A 19,834-nucleotide genomic window follows, 5' to 3' on the forward strand; every position below is an offset into this window, starting at 1 on the left:
GGAGCAATAGCACAGCGGGGAGGGCGTTTGCCTTGCACGCGGCCAACCCAGGTTCGAATCCCAGCATCCCATATGCTGAGCATCGCCAGCAGTAATTCCTGAGTGCAGAGCCAGGAGTAACCCCTGAGCATCGCCGGGCGTGACCCAAAAAGCAAAAAAAAAAAAAAAAAAGTACAATCGAAAGAGTTCAGGGCATGGGGTAGCAGGGAGGATGGGGAAGGTGTGTGTGGGGGGAACCAGGGAGCGCATTTTGGGGTTGGAACCTTAACCCCTTTACCCCACTCCTTTGCAAAGAAAAACTAAGCCAGAGATCTCAGGAAGGAAGGGCAATACATACTTCCAACTGCTTTCTCTTTCTTTTTATTTTATTTTTTTTGGTTTTGGGGCCACACCTGGTGGTCCCAGCTTTGTGCTCAGGAATCACTCCTCATGGTGCTTGGAGGACCATATGGGATGCCAGAGATGGAACCCGGGTTGACCGTGAGCAAGGCAAATGCTCTCCCTGCTGTACTATCACTCTGGCCCCTCCAAGTGATTTTTCTGAGCAGGACATCCGGTGGGTATACAATACCACCTACACAGGGTGACATCCAACCCTTGGAAGCCAGAGCCTGCCTGCCCGGTGTCATCCACAGGGACACCCAGGGGCTCAGAGAAGGGGAAACAACAAATTCAAGAGACAGAGTCAGGACTAGGGCCTTTGGCAGCTTGAGTGGGGCCTGCAGCCATCGGCCTGGTCGTGCACAGTGGACCGAGAGGCATATCAGTCACATGAATGACCTGTGAGGAGAAGTGGCTGCGGTTTTCAGGTGATGGCCACTGCTCGGTGGTCCCTGACCTCAGTGAGGGTGGCTATGTTAAGGCCAAGAACCGGATGGTGGTTTGAACCTCAGGACTTTTTTTTTAGCACCAGAGGGTGGAGCCCTGCTGCTAGCTCAGCTTCTTGGGGCGTCTCCAGGAACAGGGATGTGGCCTGAAAGCCCCTGTCCCACGAGGAGGCTGAGGGAGCGGCCAGCAGGGCTGGGGCAGGCCTTGTGCTCAGTGTCCCCTCCCCCAGCTCCCACGGGGCGCAGAAGGGACTCTGGGTAGGGAAGGCCCGAGGGAACTCTTGTTTCTAGTTCTGGGCAGTGGACCTCCTTCCTCTTCCACTTCCTTCTCCTCCTCTTCCTCTTCCTTGGCAGATGAGACGGGTTTAGAATCGCTTTTCCTCAGGCTGGGAGGTAATAAGCAGCTCCTTGTTCCCGAAGTCCCACCAGGCCGTCATGTGAAACGCCATGTTCGTTAGAACAACAGTGTATTCCAGGACAGCGAAGATGGTGTACACTGTGGTGAGGACCAAGAAACAGAGCAGTGAGGGGGCCACAGCCACACAGCCGACCCAGCCGCAATTCTAGCACCCCTTCTTGTATGGTCCTTTGAGCTCCGCTGGGTGGGCTTGAGCACTGCTGGGTATGCCTCCACCTCCCCTGCATCTCCCACCCCCCCCCCAAAAAAAAAGAAATAGGACAATGAGCTTCCTGCCACCACCACTTCCCAGGGGTCTTGGGATAACTTACCATCATCACACCCCTCCCCAGGGAACACCGTGGCAGCCACAGCCCAGACCATATTCATGGTAGGAAATAAGTGGCTGGGGCGATAGGCTGCAGGTATGAATCCCCTACAGGATGATCACCTGCAGCCCCTATCACCCCTCCAAAAAAAATTATAATAAGGAGGGGAGGGGAATCTCAACCATTCCTGGCCTCACCTCCGGGCTCACAATACATGTTGTGCCGAAAGTAGACAGCCAACGCCGTGAAGAAGGAGATAAAGTTGATGATGAAGAGCCGCTGTTTCCAGTTGTAAGACTTACGGTCCTAGAGGACGGGCTGAGTGAACGGCCTGCAACCTGTCGGCTCTGGAGGGGGGCAGCCCCCACTCCCAGCCCCAGCTCCTCCCGAGGGATAAGAGCATGTTCACCCCCTGTATCTGGGGGCTGAGGAGCTGTGGGATCCCCAGCCTGCCTGCTCAGTGGGGAGAGAGTCACCCACCCACCCCAGAGCTCCAGAGATTGGGGGGAGGAGAGAAAGGGCGGACAGTGTGATTTGAGTTCCCAACAGACCAGTCCCTGCATGTTAATTCTTTTTTTTTTTTTTTTTTTTTAGCTTTTTGGGTCATACCCGGCAATGCATAGGGCTCTCCACTCAGGAATTACTCCTGGCAGTGCTCGGGGGAATCATATGGGATAGTGGGAATCAAACCCGGGTCGGCCACGTGCAAGGCAAACGCCCTACCCACTGTGCTATCTCCAGCCCCTCTTGACTTTCTTTACTTTCGCTGCCAGTTCCCTCCCACACTATCCACATAGCCCAGGATGCCAGGCAAGCTCCCTCCATTAGCCCTCAACCCCAGCTCGATTCCCCACGAGAATACCAGGTACCACCTCCCCGCTGCCCACACCTGGAGGACGGGTGTCACTGATGGTCCTCTGGGTGTCTGGGAGCCCTAGTCGGGATCAACCGTACCTCGTAACTTACTGTGTGCTTCTTGGTCAGCCGCCAGAGAATGCAGGTGAGAAGCATGTGGCCAAGGGAGGCGGCAATGAATACAATGAAAGCGTTCTCATGGATGGCTGGAACGAGAGAGGGTGGGTGACCCCCCAACTCCGAGGGAGGGCGAGGCTGCGCTTAGGAGATCCTCCCCCGGGCCCTCCCCCGGCCCCGCCCCCCTCCTCCCCCTGGCACCCACTGAAGTCCTCGGAGGAGGAGACGTAGGTGAGCACGAGCAGCGCGACATTCTCCAAGACGTTGAGGCTGAAGTTGAGGCGGCACAGCTGGCGGTAGCCGGGACATGGGGAGGTACAGCTGAGGTAGTGGTTCCAGTAGGCGAAGGCCACCAGGAAGCGGGGGTGCCGAGTGCAGGCCGATGCAGAAGCGCCACACGTAGCGCTGGGGCACCTCCCCGCCGATGGCCGAGCTCACCGACGGCAGGTAATTGGGCACCTAGAGAGTCGCGGCTGGTGAGTGGCAGCCCCGGGCACCCCTGCCCGCCTCGCAATCCTCCTCTCCTGGCAAAGCTTCCGGGCCCTAACGCCTCTGCTTCACTGGCTCCCTTCCAGAATATCCCCCTTCCAGAACATCCCCCTTCCAGAACGTCCCCCTTCCAGCCCCAGGAGCTGCCATGTCCCTGTGTGACCCTGGCCCTGGCCCTGGCCCTGGCTGCGGGTAGGCCCCCCTCCCCCCAAACATGAATCTCATTCCCAGCCCAGCTTTGGTGCTGGAGCAAGTCGGGTGCTTCTTTCTCAGTCTCCCTCCCCAGAGCACTGCCAGGTGGCTGAGCGAGTTGCTGGCAGGCCCAGAGGCTCTCAGAGCCCAGAACCTTCCTCCACGAGGCCCTGTGGGAAGTTCCCTGAGCCCTGGGCCCCCAATGCATTCCCAAGGACCGAGCAGAGTCACAGGCCATCTGTGCTTGCTTCTGGCACAGTGCTGCATTCACTGCCTGGCCGAGCTGTTCCTCTGGCTGCTCCAAGCAACGTGTGTTCTTCCGGGCACATGTGCCAAGATGGTGGGGGAGGGGGCTTGGGGGGGTGGGTGCAGAACCACCGTGAGATCCTGGGAGAGTCTGAGAGAATGACCCTGTTCTTAGGCATCCCTCAGTGCCTGGGATCCTTTGTTCCTCAACACCTTGACGTCAGTGCGTGGTTCACACTTGAATGTGGCGCAATTAACAAAAACCAGCAGCGCCCTGGCCCCCACATGGAACTGCAGCGTTGCTGCTTAAGGCCGAGGGAGGAAGAGGCACGAATACAGCTGCGAGGATGGACGGGTGAGAGACTCTGAGGGAGAACAGCAGTGTTACGCGGGCACAGACACACGTGAAAAGACGATCTCTGACTCGGAGGTCTAGAGCAGTGCTTCTCAACGGTTTCATCTTCATCCAAGCAGTGCTCAGAGGGACCAGGGGTCAACCCCAGTGATAGTCAACCCAGCTTCACGAGCCCAGAGTTTCAGTTTACCAACCCAGCAGTCTCCGGGGTCACCAGGGCCTTACCTGGTACTGTTCTGGCATGCAAAGTATGCACTTCAGCCCTATGAACCATCTCTTGCCCTCCTCCCTTTTAAAGAATTTTTAAATTAAAAAAAATTATTTTGGGGCTGGAGCAATAGCACAGCGGGTAGGGTGTTTGTCTTGCATACGGCCAACCTGGGTTCAATTCCCAGCATCCCATAGGGTCCTCCGGGCACCACCAGGAGTAATTCCTGAGTGCAGAGCCAGGAGTAACCCCTGTGCATCACCAGGTGTGACCGAAAAATCAAAAGAAAAAAATTTTTTTTTCTTTTGGGTCACACCCAGTAGTGCTCAGGGCTTACTCCTGGCTCTGTGCTCAGGGAACCATAAAGGGTACAAGATTAAATTCAGGTCGGCCACAAACAAGGCAAATGCCCTACCCACTGTACTATCACTTCACCCCCTCACCACTTTTGTTTTTTAAAAAACTTTATGAGTCTCATACATGAAGGCATGTGCTCTATGACTGAGCAACACCCCCAGCCTCGCAAACTCTGAACACACATACAACTCACTAACTCTCTGCGGCTGGTAAGAGAATACAGGTCTGGATTCTGAGAATCTGCATTTCCACCTAACTCCAGGACTGCAAACGCCACCGTTCTGTTACCTACACTTCTGTGAGCTTTTTAAAAAATGTCAGCAAGAAACAAAAAGAAAACAAACAAAATAAATAAATAAAACTTCAGCAAGAGCCAGAATTAGTGCCAAGCCCAACAACCCAGTGAGGGAAGAACCTTGTACTGACTCTGAAGGCACTGGGCTTCAGACACAGGTTCTTGGTCAGGGGTGTGGCTCAGGAACAAAGTGCACACCTGGCATGCGTGAGACCAGGATTCAATCCCTGACATTACATAATAGTAATAATAATTACTATCAATAATAATAAATAAAAATACTCTTCTAGGGCCAGAACCATAGGACAATGGGTAGAGCATTTGCCTTGCTCATAGCTGACCCAGGTTCAATCCTTGGCATCCCATATGGTTCCCTGTGCATTGCCAGGAGTAATCCCTGAGCACAGAACCAAGAGTAATGCCTGAGCATTGCTAGGGGTGATCTACAAAATGAAAGAAAGAAAGAAAGAAAGAAAGAAAGAAAGGAAGGAAGGAAAGAAAGAGAAAAGAAAGAAAAGAAGGAATAAAGGAAGAAAGAAAGGAAGAAAGGAAAGAGGGAAGGAAGGAAAGAGAAAGGAAGAAAAAGAAGAAAAAGAAAGGAAGGAAAAAGGAAGGAAGGAAGGAAGGAAAAAGGAAGAAAGAAAGAAACAAAGGAAGGAAGAAAGAAAGAAGGATAGAAAGGAACAAAGGAAGAAAGAAAGGAAGGAAAGAAGAGAAAAAGGAAGGAAGGAAGGAAGAAAGAAAAAAGAAAAGCACTCTTCTAAATTGATAGAGTTCAGGCAGATCCCTTTCTTCCAGTAGAGAACTGCTGAATGGAGAGGTAGGAAGGTGAGCCAGGAAGGAAGCAGTCCCCTGGGCAAGGTAGGCCTGGGAGGACCATGCAGGGACTTCACAGCCTACAGAGAAAAGAAGATAGAATCTCCTTAGCACTGAAGAAGAGCACAACTGTCAAGGCCATGGCTAGAGGCACGGGCTCAGATATGCACACTGAGTAACAAGCCAGAGGGCCCTGGAGGCTTTTGAGTTACATAAACCTGAGTCTGCATCCCAGCTGGGGGACCTTGAGCAAGTCAATTCTCCTCTCTGAAGAGAGGGTGACACTAAGTGCATGTGTGCAAAACATCTGCACCAACCACGGATGGCTTAGGAAAACACATTTCCCTGTGAAGCCTGCAAATAGCAAAGAGAGCTGTGTGCCTGCTGAACACAGGAAGGTCTGTACAAGAGGAACGAGGTGGGGGGGGAGGGGGAATCACACCTTCAACAAACACTTCCTTTTTGTTGTTGTTGTTGTTGTTTTCTTTTGTTGAGGGGGATCATCTACCTAGTGATGCTCAGAGGCTACTCTGGGTTCTAGAGTCACCCTGGTGGTTCTTGGGGAAAAATATGTGCTAGGCATTGAGCCCAGGCCCCCAGCCTGCAAAGCATGCACTCAGCGCTTCCAACTCTCAGAGACATGCAAGCCTTCTTGCTTCACTTATTCTTCCTCTCCAGGTAGGGCCCCTGAGGAAGGGTCGAGGGCTGTGTGGCCTCCATTACCCTGGGTATTTATCCTGAAAACTCCAGCCCCCTATTCAGCTACTTTAAGGAGAATAAGAACCAGCATCCAACCAACACTTGGCAGGGAGAGGAACAAGCACGCAGGGTCCCAAGTCCTGGTGGATGCTGGAAAACCGGGTAGAGATGCTGGAGCTGGGAGAAGGTCTCGGGAGGAAGAGAGAATGAGGGCCCCAGGGTTGCCGCTCCTCTCCTCATAAAGTCATCTCAGAGTGGGGTGGAGGCACGATCCAAGAATAGGAACTGTCTCTCTCATCACACCCTCTCTCTCACACGGACACAACCCCCCCCCCCACACACACACAGAGTGAAAAATAAGGCAGATGCCCCCCTCCAAAACACAAGTTCCCACTCACCTACGTGTCAGCCACCAGCAGCACCAGGAACTCTCAGAGACCAGGTACAGGGCACACCCCAAATCTCCCCAGGAGTGCTGAGTTGATGGCTCAGTAGATTCGTGTAGAATACATAAGAAATTCACATAGCATAAAGGTCCCTACGATAGCCCCAGCAGATTTCAACAATAGGGATTCATTCCTTTGGCTTTAGATAAGAGTTCCCTGAGGTCATAGGCTTTGCATGCGGGAGGTCTGGATTTGCTCCCTGGCACCACATAATAGTACACAAAATACATAATAGTACATCTGAGCATTGCTGGGAGTGGCCTCCAAGCCTCACTGTCACCTGAGGCTTTCTTTCCCCCAAGAGTACGCTGAAGATTGAAAATGTAGTTCAATAGACTGAGCACCAAAAATCCCCTTGAGGGGCTGGAGAAATAGGACCATGATAGGGCATTTACCTTGCACGTGGCTGACCGTGCAAGGGTCTGATCTCAGCCATCCCATATGGTCACCCAAGCACTGCCAGAGTAACCCCTGAGCACCACAGGGTGTGGCAAAAAAGATTAAATAAATAAAATAAAATGAAATTGAAAAGCTAACGGGGTCAGCCTCATGCAAGGCAAAGTGCCTTAACTCCTGTACTATCTCTCTGGCCGTCAAAAAAAAAAAAATTAATGTTTTTCCTTGAAATTAAAAATGAATTTTCTTACCTTTTTTCCTTGGGGTGTGGGGAGAGGGGGATCCTCCCTGGGGGTGGTGGAGGCCATGGGGCACCTCTGGTGGTGCTAAGGTGGCCATGCCTTGCTGCACAGTGAACCCAGGCTCACACTTTAGGCCTTTGTGCTACCTCCCTGGTAATAGACTTTTCTGTTGAAGCTACTGCCCCATCCCTGCCAGCGAACAAAAACCCCCATTCTTGTCATTTCTACTTGTTACTGTTCTGTGGATCCCATCCCTTCTTTATCTCGAGAGTCTCCATCTGAGATCTGGTCTTCCTGCTAGCTCTGGCCTCCCCACGGGGCTCCACTCTCCCCCTCAGCCCCTAAACCTGCTCCTATTCGGGGCCCCAAACTGTCTTCTTTTCAATTATGTGATGGAGACGGTGGGGGTAGCGGTGTCTGGGCCAAACCCAGGGGTGTTCAAGGCTAGTCCTGGTTCTGGGGGTTGTAGCAACAATAGTACAGGAGATGGGGTGCTCGCTTTGCATGCCGCTCACCTGGGTTTGATCCCCAACATCCAATACAGTCCCCCAAGCACCACCAGGAGTAATATCTGAATACAGAGCTAGGAGCAACCCCTGAGCATCAACGAGGCCAGGTGTGGCCCCAAAACGAAAGAACAAAAGGCTATTCCTGGTTCTGTGCTCAGGAGTGACCCCTGGTGGTGCTTGGGGGCCCTAAGGGGAGCTGGGGATTGAACTAATGTAGGCAGCATGCTGGGCAAGTGCCTTCCCTTGTATTATCTCTCTGGCACCCCAAAATGATCATTTTTGTGTGCGGGGGGCCAAACCGGCTAACTCCTGGCTCTGTGCTTAGGGATCACTCCTGGCGGGTTCAGGGGACTCTATGGGGTGTTGGAGATCAAACCTGAGTCTAACCAGGTACAAGACAAGTGCCCTGCTATTACTCTGGGCCCCCAAATGATCATCCAAGCACAAATTTAATCAAGTCGCTTTCCTGCTTAATATCTGATCTCTGGATAAAACCAGAATCTGTCAGCTGGCATTCACAAAGCTCCTTCGTTATCTCCACAGCAAAAATGCCACTTCCTCCAGGAAGCCTTCCCCAGAATCCAAGCTGGATGTAGATGCTTTCTCTAGGCCCAAGTTCCTTGCATCTTTTTTTCTCCAGGAACCCCATTTCATTGAACTGTGAATGCCTGTTTCTCGAACTCTCTCTCTTGCGGGGAGGAGAAGGATGGATTTGGGCTACACTCAGCGGTGCTCAGGGCTTACTCCAGGCTTGGTGCTCTGGGATCACTACCAATGCTCAGGGATCCCTATGCAGTACCTGGGATTAAGCTGGCATCAGTGGTGTGCAAAGCAAGCACCTTGTCTACTGTACTATCTCTCTAGCCCTTAGGATTGTCCCCCAAGAAGCTAAGAGCAAGTCAGTCCCACACCCCTGACACAGAACCTCAACCTTTGGAGCGAAGGCCTCGTGGGCTGCTCCAGGGGCTAAGAAGTGCACCGAGGCTTCCAGCTGGCACAGCCCTGAGTACCGGAGAGATCCCCCAGTAGATCTTGGGCTATTAGTGATCCAAGCTAGAAGATCCCTGGGTGGGGTTCAGAGTTCCCCAAAGTCAGAGCCCCACTGAGCTTAAAAGAAGCCATCACTTCTTTGTTTCTGAGGGGACTTAGTGAACGCAGTTCCTCATGTCCACAAATTAAGCAGTCGAATTTCCCACGTTTGGGGAAATCACAGGGTCAGCACATCCGGAGTGCAATGGTTAAGCCTCGCCCTGAGAAAAGCGCCGCTAAACCCGTTACTTCCGACTCCTGAATGTATCTCAGCGCCTCAGTCCTGGCTTTCCCTCCACCCACGTCCTGCTCCCGCTCCCTCCTTCCTCTCAAGGTCTCTCTTGCCATTTTCCCTCCCCTTCCTTTTCATACTCCCCCTCTGCTCCATCTGCATTCTCTATAACCCTTTCTACTTTGGGTGCTTGGACTCAACTTTTTTGGGGTCCTTCCCCTGCAAAGAACCCTCTAATTCTTGCTATGTCCCCTGCTATCTCTCCCTCTCCCCTCTCTGCCTCCTGCTCTCTCTCTCTCTCTCTCTCTCTCTCTCTCTCTCTCTCTCTCTCTCTCGTGGGCGCGCGCGTGCCTTATACTTCATTATACTCTTATCGCCGTTGCCTGAACTGGCCCTGACCCATTGCACTCACCCCACAGTCAGTGGCCACCGTGTACTCAAAGTGGAACATCAGGGACCAGATGATGCAGAAGAAGAAGCCGAACACGGGGAAAGTGATGACCCAACAGAGCATGGCCGTGAAGCGGAGCCGGAACACGGTCCCGTCGGGGTCCAGGGGCTGGGAGGCCGCAGAGAACATCCTGTAGGGAGTGGTGCCCAGGGAGGGCGAAGGACACACGTGGGGCCTGGTGGGATCCCTGGGCCAGGGACAAGTGTGGCCTTTTCCGAAGCTGACCCCTCAGAGTCCAGTTCCGAAGCTGACCCCTCAGAGTCCAAGGGAAGTCAGAGTCCAAGGGAAGAGTCAGAGTAGAAAGAGCAAAAGGGGAAAGAGGGAAAAAAGAGGATGGAAGAGAAAGCGGCGCGGGAGGAAGGAGGCAGAGCAGCAGAGGTCTGCGGAGTGAGCAGAAAAGGCTTTGAAACCCGCATCCGCTTGGCCTGCTCTTGACCTGGGGCAAAGAGACTCCGGGAGCCTGCGGGCAGGAGCATGACAGGCCACCTTGTCGTCACGTCCCTCATACCCACGAGGAGAGGGGCCAGAGGTGGGAGGATTGTTATTCCCATTGTACAAGAACAGGAACCAAGGCCCAGCACTGTGCCAGATCAAAACCTGTTGCCATTGAGAGTCTGAAGCCCCGAGTCAAGGAAGCTTTAGGCCAAGTCACCAAGACAAAGAACCATCTCAGCTCAGCCTGGCCCGAGCCCGTCCACTGACCCTGTCTGACCACATTCCTGCTCTTCACCCAAGTCCAACTAGGAACAGTGGGAGAACCCAACCCCAAAAATCTATTTTACTGGGACCACAGGCTGCCAGTTATCACGCCCCCGGGCTTAGAGCGAGCCAAGCCTCAGGCTGGCTGTGCCCACTCTGCCAAGGCCCCAGGGTCCAGTACAGAGCCCCTCACCCTCTTTTCTTTCCTCTCGAGAGGCCCACACCACCCAATCCCAGACTTGGGAACATCAGGAATTCATGGGCAACTCAACCCCTCACAGTCTGAGCCTGCTGTGCTGGGGGAGGCCCAGAAGGGACGGGACCGGGACCCAGGGGGCTCGGCTGCTTCTGTTTCCTTCTTCCTCTGCCCCCTCCTCCGCCCAATCCCTACCCCCCACCCAAACTGTCCATCTTTAAGCCGGACTCCCCTCTGAGGAGCAGACAGATGCACTTCTCACTGGAGTAGTCCAGGATGCAACCTCCCGCTCTGACTCAGACCTCCTCTAGGAGGGACACCCCGGGGGGTGGGAGGGGTGGGCCTCGAGTCTCACTCAGAGTCTGAGAACAGGGCAAGGGGCTGGGAGGCGGGGGCCACTAAGAAACACTCACACTGGGTGCTGGAGGATCCGGGGCTTGGGCTGAGGGCTCTAGTGAGACTGAGCCTGCTCTGAGACAGTTCCACCCCAGCTCTCCAGGGCCTGCCCTTCCGCCCACAGAGCCCGGATCTCCCTGCCTGCCCAGGCACACAGCCTTCCCAGAACAAGGCCATGTCATAATTCCAGAACACTCTGCAAAGGTAAGAAGAGATAGTGGAGGAGGTCAGCCCACAGCGGCTTCCTTGCCAGGGATGGGGGAGGGATTTTCCTGAGGGCTGTGCCCCAGTGATCCTGGGAGATTTGTGGGGAGAAGTATGGGGGGTGGGGGATGGATGTTGGGGGGGTGGCATTGAGCATCTCTGAGGGTGAGTCCTGAACACTGAGCAGGAACAGCCCTAAAAGCACCATCAGTGTGGTCCAACACTTCCCCCATAATGCCTGAGCAAGAGAGAGCTACACAAGGACGTAAGGTAAGTGGATGGCAGTGAGTTTGAACCCTGGTGCTGTCTGCATGCACTGGAGTGATGCTGAGGGTGCAGCTGTTTTGGATCCCTGATGAGAAGAGGGTCTAGCAAGTGGCCAGAGACTTAAAAAAAACCCAGGGTAAGCATGAGGTTTTAAATGAGGTTCTGAGCCCCCAGGACTGCTCATGTACATAGGTAATCCTGATAAGCCCAGGGTCTGGGTTCCACCTCACCACACACACACACACACACACACACACACAAACACCAAACACACACACACACACACACCAGGCTTCCCACCCTCACTACACATACACACACACACACACACACACACACACACACACACACACCAGGCTTCCCAGGTAAAGCGATCTTTATGCCAGCCAGAATGTGAGGGATCCAGGCAGCCTGCACTGTGCAGACCCTGTTCCTTGGGGTCGTGGCTCTGACGGCGTCAGGAGGGAATGTGTTATGTGTTTGCCGTGTCAAGGCCCAGCACTGGGAGGACAGAAACCAACAGGCCAAGTCCAGCTAAACATGTGCTGTCTGACACAGAAGAAGAGACTCCGGAACCCTTCTCCCATAACTCCCTTCCCATCTCTGCAGGGCTGGCTTCAATCCAGGAGGAAAGAAGAGTTCAAAGACTCCCAGAGCAGAGCCAAGGCTGAAGTGGATACTTACCAGAAAGTAAGTTTATGTGCACTAGAAGTACTGGAACTGTCTGTGACCGAAGCTCCTTAGAGGGATTAAGGCACCTGGATGCAGCTGAGCTGAGCCCCAGTACTACATGCATGGTCTCAGGGGCACCACCAGGGGTCACTTCTGAGCACAGAGCCAGGAAAAGTCCCTAAGTCCCCCCATTCCCCCCAACACACACACACACACACACACACACACACACCCTGGCCTAAAATCCCTCCCCCCCCCCAAATAAAAATGTAAAACTCCTTGGAATGAGTTGCCCGGAGAAAAGTTCTCTATCATTTGGGCTGTGCAAGCATAGACAAGGTTATCTAATTATACATATGGGCTGGAGTGATAGCACAGCGGGTAGGGCATTTTCCTTGCACGTGGGCCGACCCAGGTTCGATTCCTCCATCCCTCTGGGAGAGCCTGGCAAGCTACCAGAGTATACTGCCCTCACGGCAAAGCCTGGCAAGGTACCCATGACATATTCGATATGCCGAAAACAGTAACAAGAAGTCTCACAAAATGGAGACGTTACTGGTGCCTGCTCGAGCAAATTGATAAACGACAGGAGGACAGTGCTACAGTGCTACATGTGGGGAGGGGCTGGGGAAGACAATGTAAGGCACTTGCCTGGCATGAAGTTGATCCAGGTTCTAATCCCCACTGGTTCTAATCCCCAGCCAGCACTGCATATGGTCCCTTGAACACTGCCAGGGTTCACTCCCGAGCAGAGAGCCAGGAATAGCCCCTAACCACCACCAGGTGTGAGCCAATTCCCCCATCCCCCAATAAGTGAAAACTCCACCTGGAGAAGTTGGAGCCACCAATAAAATAAGAATACCCAAATGCAGGAGCCAGGAGATAGTACAGCAGTTAGGGAGAATGCCTCGCAGGCACCCAACCCAGGGTTAACTCCTGGTGTCCCATGGCCCCCACAGCATTGCCAGGCGCAGCCCTGGAGGCTCCCAGAATCACCACAGTGTCCCACGAGGTCCGGGTTCCCCCACGCTACAGACCTGAGCAGCATCGAATCCCTGGGCCTTAGAACTGAACCAAATACCCAACTGACCGAGAACCTCTGGTGGCATCTCTGGAACTCCCGAACACCACTTGGGACAAACCCCCCCCCCACCCCACCACCACCACCACCACACACACAAAAAGCATGACCAGATTAAAAATATAATAATGGGGCCAGACCGATGGTACAGTGGGTAGGGCATTTGGCTTGCACACAGTCAACCCTGATTCAATCCCTGGTAGTCCACATGGTCCCCTGAGCTCCACCAGGAGTGACCCCTGAGTCAGGGGTTCTGAGCACTGCCGGATGTGGCCCAAAAACAAAAACAGCAAGCAATAATGATTACAGATATGTTGGATTAAGATTACAAATTTTATTCCTAGGGTTGGCCATTCCTATGACAATCTGGGTGGGAGTTCAAAGCATAAATAAAGATTCACAGGTGAATTCCACGAGATGGTGCCAGGAAGCAGGGACAGAAGATCCCAGGAAGGGCCAGGGAGATGGCTTGGAGAGCATTTCATTCCTACAGTTTGATCCTGAACACCACATGGGCCCCCACAGGAGCAGGAGCAAGCCCAAACCACAAAAACCAAACAAACAAAAAAATGGCCCCAGGATCACTAGGCCTGATCTCGCCCCAGAGGAGCCAGAAACCTTCCTTCAACTACCTATGCCTCAGCTCCCTAACTAGTCTGGCAAAAATAACTGAACTAGTCAGGTAAATGAGGATGTTTCTGTTTTGGGGCCATACCCAGTTGGTAAACGGTATATATTTACAAGTTCCCAGCTCAACGGAAATAAAAAGTTATAATCTTAATTGGGGGCGGGTCTTGGCAGTACTCAGAGGACCGTGTAGTACTGGGATCAAACCCAGGCCTCCCACAGGCAAAGTATTCGGCCCTTTAAGATATCTCTCTAGTCCTACTGGGCAAGTTATAATTGTGACGTTATTAATTCCACTGGCCCTTGGTGCCAGCCATAGGGGGTGCCAGCCTTTTCTGTAAGGGCTTTGACTGCAAGTTACCAAGTCTTCCTGTTCCTAGGGTTCTGGGCTGGGCTGTCCTATTCATTTATTCACCCAATAATGAATTTCAGACACATTGCTCCCAGACAGGTGGAGAAGCGAGACACAGTGATGTGATGAACCTGGGTGACAGAGAACACAGCATACTGAGAGAACACGGCGAGTGCTAACACCCAGAGAACAGGGTGATTAAGTCTGTCCCTTGGGAGGCTGTGCAAGGCCTTCAAAGGACACAGCTCAGTGGGGTCTATAGGATGAACAGGAGCTGCTGAGGATAAGAGGAACTAAAGTCCAGAAAGTAGGGCGCTTGTGGGTAGGGAACAGCGGGTAGGGCACGTGCCTTGCATGTGGAAAACCCAGGTTCAATCCCCAGCATCCCATGTGGTCCCCTCAGCATCGCCAGGTGTGGCCCCCTCAAAAAGGATAAGAGGAACAACTGACGGATTTTCATAGGTGAGAACTGGGTTAGGCAAGGCGCCTGGCTGACCCTTTCTGATCCTTCCCCTTCAATCACCCGGTTCCCCCTTTTCTTCCCATCCTCGTTTACTTTGGTGAATGCACGCGTGGTGCTGGGGATCAGGCATGGCAGGAATCTCCCCTCCCTGCAGGGCTCCCAGCCCCACTCTGTGCTGGAAAGACCCTGAGGAGTCAGAGAAGGAACCAGGCCCTCCCACAAACAAAGCGTGTGCTGCTGCCCTTGGAGTTCTCCCCGCCCTGCCAGTCCTAATTATTTCTGGTGGTTCCCAGGCCTCATCAGACTGGCTGCCCACAGCTCAAAGTTCATGTTTACCCACTGACAAATCCAGAAGAGAAAAGAGCTCATGTTATAAGAACCGAAACCAAGTGTCTCCACCCTGTCCTGTCAGCCAGGCACTACTGGTCATGGGAGGCACGGCCCTTTCATGGACAAGGCGCCCTTGGTAGGAAGGTGGGAGCTGAGCTCGGGGTCTCCCGAGCTCCCTCCCAAGCTAGCCCTTGTCCACCAAGAGGCCTTTCCGCCTTGCCTTCCAATCTGACCATCTCTTTCTGTTCCACACCCTTCATGTTTCCCAACCCCCCTTGGTCTCCTCCCTCCACCTGGAGCTCTGCACTAGCTCTGAGGATGAGGAGGAGGATGGGAAGGGCCGAGCCCATTTCAGGCAGAGAAACTGAGGAAACACAGGGTGCTGGGCTATGCCTCACTCGCTCTAACATGCTCAGAGAGAGAACGCCCCCAGCTGCTGTCCTTACCCGGCACCCCACCTTCCAATCCCGAGGGCACACCGCCTCGCACAGAACCTCACAGGGCAGCTCTAGCCCAGAATATGTTGTGCAGGTCATCAGGTCCCCATCCAAACAGGCACAGACAAAATCTCTCATGCATCCCCCATGGATGCCCCTGCCCCGTTCCTATTGAGACTGGCACAAACCCCAATGTCCCAAATGTTCCCTAGCCCAGGTCTGTGCGTTTGCCATGTTCGCCAAACCCAGGGGCTCCTGAATCTACCCTTCGAAGAACAAGAATTAGGTGCTGGATTTAGGAGTTACACAACTTTAGGGACCCTCAATTCCCAGTAACCTCCATGGAAAATAGAGGGAGGCTAATTTTTTCTTTCTGTCTTTCATCTGATTTTGGGCGCACACCCAGCAGCGCTCAGGACAGACCTCAGGAGACTGTATAGGATGTCAGGGATCCAACTTGGGTCGGTTTTGAGCAATGTACTTTTCGGCTCTGGAAGACTAATTTTTTGGGGCAGGGGATGGCCACATTCGGCGGTGCTCAGGGCTTACTTTTGGCTCTGCACTCAGAGCTCACTCCTGGCAGGCTCGGGGGACCACATGTGGTGCCAGTGACTGAACCTGAGTTGGCCATGTCCAAGATGAGCGTCCCACCTGCTGTGCCATCTCTCCGGGCTCCAGGAGGCCAACTGTTTAGACTTGTGTTTGCACTCTCCATACCGCACCCACCTTCCCCACCCTGATGCCCAATGACAAGTTGGCTAATCCTGTAACAACAGGATAAAGACTCAAGAAGGATCCAACTGGGCCTGGGTATGAGTTATCCGGGCCCCCTCCAGCACCACTCCCCCAGCCCTACCCCACAGTGTGTGGCCGTAGTCTCCTTGAAGTGGAAGAGCAGGGACCAGAGGATGCAGAAGAGGAAGGCGACAAGTGGACAGCAGACCGTGACCAGGGCCACCAAGGTGAAGCGAAGCCGTACCAGGGTCCCATCCCTGTCCAGCGGCAGAGGGACCTGGTACATCTTGTCGGACCTGGGGATGGAGTGGTGCTGTCAGGGCCTGAGGCAGCAGGGCGGGCACGGAGCGAGCCAGCCCTTGAGTTTAGTCCTAAGCTTCACCGAGCTCCTATGCTTGGCCAGTTCCTGTCCTGGATGACAAAGATGAAATGTTCATCTGAACCTCAGGTGAACATTCGTCCCCCAGTTTCAGAGAAAACATCAAGGAAATGAGCCGTACTAAATTGAAGCCTGACTGGCCGGGATCCTTCTCTCTACAACTGACCTGAATGGCCGATGGCAGCTGGTTTCACTTGCCCTTGTTTTAAGGTGAATCCTGAAACCTCCTAGTGGACAGAATGGCCCTTCTCCTCCCCCAGGCCTCAGCCTCTAAGTTTTAGGGTCTCCTGTCAGTTCTGGCCCGGGGCCCTTTTGCATCTTCAGTCTCTCCCCAGGCTTCAAGTGCTCTCAGCCTGCCCCGCATGGACTCCATGGAAGCTCGTGGAATTTTCACCCACTGCATGTCCCTGCCCAGGGCCTCAGGTGCTCTGAGAGGTCAGGTGCTAGCTTGGGTTTGCTACTTACAGGAGAGAGGTCTGGAGGCTTCCAGACCTGTTCACTCGTGTTTACCCAACTCCAGAGACTCCCTGCTTAACTAAAGGACTCTAAGAGCCAGTCCTCTTCCACCATCCTAGCCCACTGACCCCTTAGGGGCATGGAAGAGAAGCTGACGCCAAGCCGGGATGAGAAAGCTGCTCAGGGTCACACAAAGAAGGACGAGCTGGCAGACGGCAGCCACGTGGCCTGCAGGATACACACTGCACGGCTCATCTTCCCTGCCAGAGATCCGGGCCTCCGAGGCCAGCCTCAGGGAGAACAGAGGAAGGGTGCTTGTCCATCCGAGGAAGAAAGGTGAAAACCAAATCCTAGACAGATAAACCCATTGGGGCTGTCCCCGCTGTGGAAATGGAGAAGGCAAGATGGAGAGAAGGGCTGTGCCCCAGAGCCACCGGCTGAGCCAGAGGAAATGCCTTCCCAGTGGCCAAAGAGGGCGGGCTCCAGGTTCCTCAAGGAACCTGCCCTACTGGAATCTAGGGCCTCCCTCCTCAGGTCTGAGTTCCCAGAGCCCCACCTCCTGGGTTCCCACCCTCAGGAAGAACCAGCGCCCAGGTGAGCCGGAAGAAGACTGCCCGGTGGACACGCCTCTCCAGGCTTGGCCTGGCACATGGTTAAGCTGCTCGGGCTGCCTGTTCTCACTCAAGTTTTTTCTCTCTTTGGAGGCCCGGGGTCCCCTGAGGGGCTGGGGAGCAATTCTGCTCAGCCTCCCAAATCAAACACGGTCCTTGGGTCAGCCTCAAATGGGACCTTTTGTTCTCCATGGTCCTTAGAGGGGAACACTCAAACCAAACCCAGCCGTGGTTCCTTCCCCCTGCTCCCCACTTCCAGCCTCCATCTCAATCCCTCAGCACTCATCACGCCCCCCAACGGAGTGAACAGGCACTGCCCAAGGCAGGGGGTGATAAGGATTCTGGAGGAACATTCTGTTCCACTTTTTAGGAGTCTGCCTGGCTATCCTCTTAGTTGTGTAACCTTGGACAAGACACCTGACCACTCTGGGCTGTCTCCACTGCTGTGCAAGTGGGCTTAGCGACTTAAAAAGATCATTCCAATTCGGTCCCCAGGTCTCAGGACAAGGAACTCACTTACTCAAGGGCAGCTGTTGGCACTAGCCGGTTCCAACTTGCTCCTAGGGACTTGGCTGAAAACTGCTCTTATTTCCAAAACTCTCTCCACTGCTTAGCCGCCAGTGGCAATCCACGTTTACTGGGTGCCTACCAGTTAGCTCTAGGGGCCCCGCTCGGCCAGCATTTGTACTTGGAGAGCCTGTATGTTTCCATTTTACGGAGGAGGAAACTGAGGCCCAGGGAGGTTAAAAAGAACACTGTTCAAGATCACTGGTCGGAATGCGGTTCGAAATTAATCAATGGGCTTCCAAGTCGCCCCACCCACCCCCCCGCCCCCCACAACTGGTCCTCCCACAATTTCCATCCCCTCCCCTCCATCCCCTCTAAGGGATCCGACTAGAAGTCCCTGCGGAGTGGGGGGCAAGCTCAACCCCAGCAAGTTCAGGCCCCGGAGGAGGAGCCCGGGGAGGGGGAGAAAGCACGCAGCCAGCACAAGCCCCGGGACCCCAGCGCGCGGCACCCCGCCCTGCGGAGGCCGGACCGCGTGGCCGAGCTGCAAAGCGTCGCTGCGGCGGCCCAGCACACCCATCTCCATACTCACCCAGGTGGTGGCAGCGAGGACGCCGCGCCAGCGCAGGGGGGTGGGGGGCGGGGTGCTGGGGTGGGGTGGGGTGGGGGAATCCCGGGGGCAGCCCGGGCCGCGGCAGGGGCGGGTCGCAGCGGCAAGGGGAGGCGGGGCCCGGGGAGGAAGCGACGCCCCGGCCCGCCCCGCCCCGCCCCTGCGGACCCGGACCCCGCGCGGCTCCCCTCCCGGCTCAGGCCTCCCTGCCCGCGCCCCTGCCCGGCCCCGCCGGCCGCGGCCCGGACACCTGGCCTGGACCACGCTGGATAAGCCACGCTGTCCCCTTACCTCAGCCGCGTGCCATCACCTGTTGAGAGAGCAGGAAATTAATTCCTCAGGGCCTCGTCCTGCTCTCCCCGAGCCAGCCGCCGAGCCCCCCAAAACGCCCCCCACTGCAGCGATGAGCTTTAGGCCTCTCGGCCCCCGAAGGTGCCTCCCCCAGCAGGGCCAGTCCAGGGGCGCGGGGAGGATGGGTCATTCCCGCCTCTGATCAGGAGAGGGCGCTCTGTGCTTTCCCACCTGGCCCCACGGTCCTCCAGCCTCCAGCCCCGGGTGGACCCCACCGAGAAGGTCGACCCCCACAGAGCACCACCCCCAGCGACCCGGAACCGCGGTCTCCTAGCACGTCGCGACGCTATCCGAGCACCTGCTAAGGGGGGTGCCCGCTTAGCCAGACCGCACATGGTCACCTGCATTTCCCCCTTTCAGATTCCCACGGAGGGGGCGGGGACGCAACTCAGGGACAGGGAGGGCTTCACATCTATGAATGCTCACATTGGGGTTCGATCCCCAAGCAAACAAATTCCAGGCAGGAGAGATAATCCAGGGGCTGAGGCCTTGCACTTGGTCAACTCGGGATGGACCCCTGGACGCTGTATATGGTCCCTTGAGCACCGCGAGGAGCGCTCCTGAACTTCACGGGCACGGGGGTGTGCCTCCCCGCCTTCCCCCACGGTCTAATGTGAGCCTGTGAGCCACTTTTCTGCGTTTTTTTTTTTATTATTATTTTTCCCCTTTTCTGCATTTTGTGTTACCCCACTCAAACCCACCTACACATTGAGAAGTGAAACCTTTTTTTTTTTTTTCGTTCTTTCTTTGTTTTGGGATGATGCTCAGGGGTTTGGGTTTGGGTTTTGGGTGATGCTTCTGGCTCTGCACTCAAGAATTACTCCTGGCGGTGCTCGGGAAAATATATGGGATGCCAGGACCAAAGCCAATCCACAGTGTGTAAGGCAGGCACCTTACCCTCTGTACCATCGCACTGGCCCTAAGAGTTAGTAAATACTACTAATACCCCCATTTCACTAATGTTAAACAGAAAA

General features: G+C 54.6%; 1 protein-coding gene across 1 annotated transcript; it reads right to left on the reverse strand.

Annotated features, from left to right (window-relative positions):
* Window positions 1-432: 432 nt before the first annotated feature.
* On the reverse strand, window positions 433-18,796 carry PGAP2 (post-GPI attachment to proteins 2). Its single transcript, XM_056116081.1, is given in 7 exon segments — window positions 433-1,323; window positions 1,751-1,859; window positions 2,508-2,614; window positions 2,731-2,890; window positions 2,892-2,984; window positions 16,068-16,242; window positions 18,492-18,796. Coding segments are annotated over 6 exon segments (765 nt in total). The 5' UTR covers window positions 16,233-16,242; window positions 18,492-18,796; the 3' UTR covers window positions 433-1,192.
* Window positions 18,797-19,834: the final 1,038 nt, after the last annotated feature.

Source organism: Sorex fumeus, unplaced genomic scaffold, assembly GCF_029834395.1.
Source record: "Sorex fumeus unplaced genomic scaffold, SorFum_2.1 ptg000030l, whole genome shotgun sequence".
NCBI classification, from domain to species: domain Eukaryota; kingdom Metazoa; phylum Chordata; class Mammalia; order Eulipotyphla; family Soricidae; genus Sorex; species Sorex fumeus.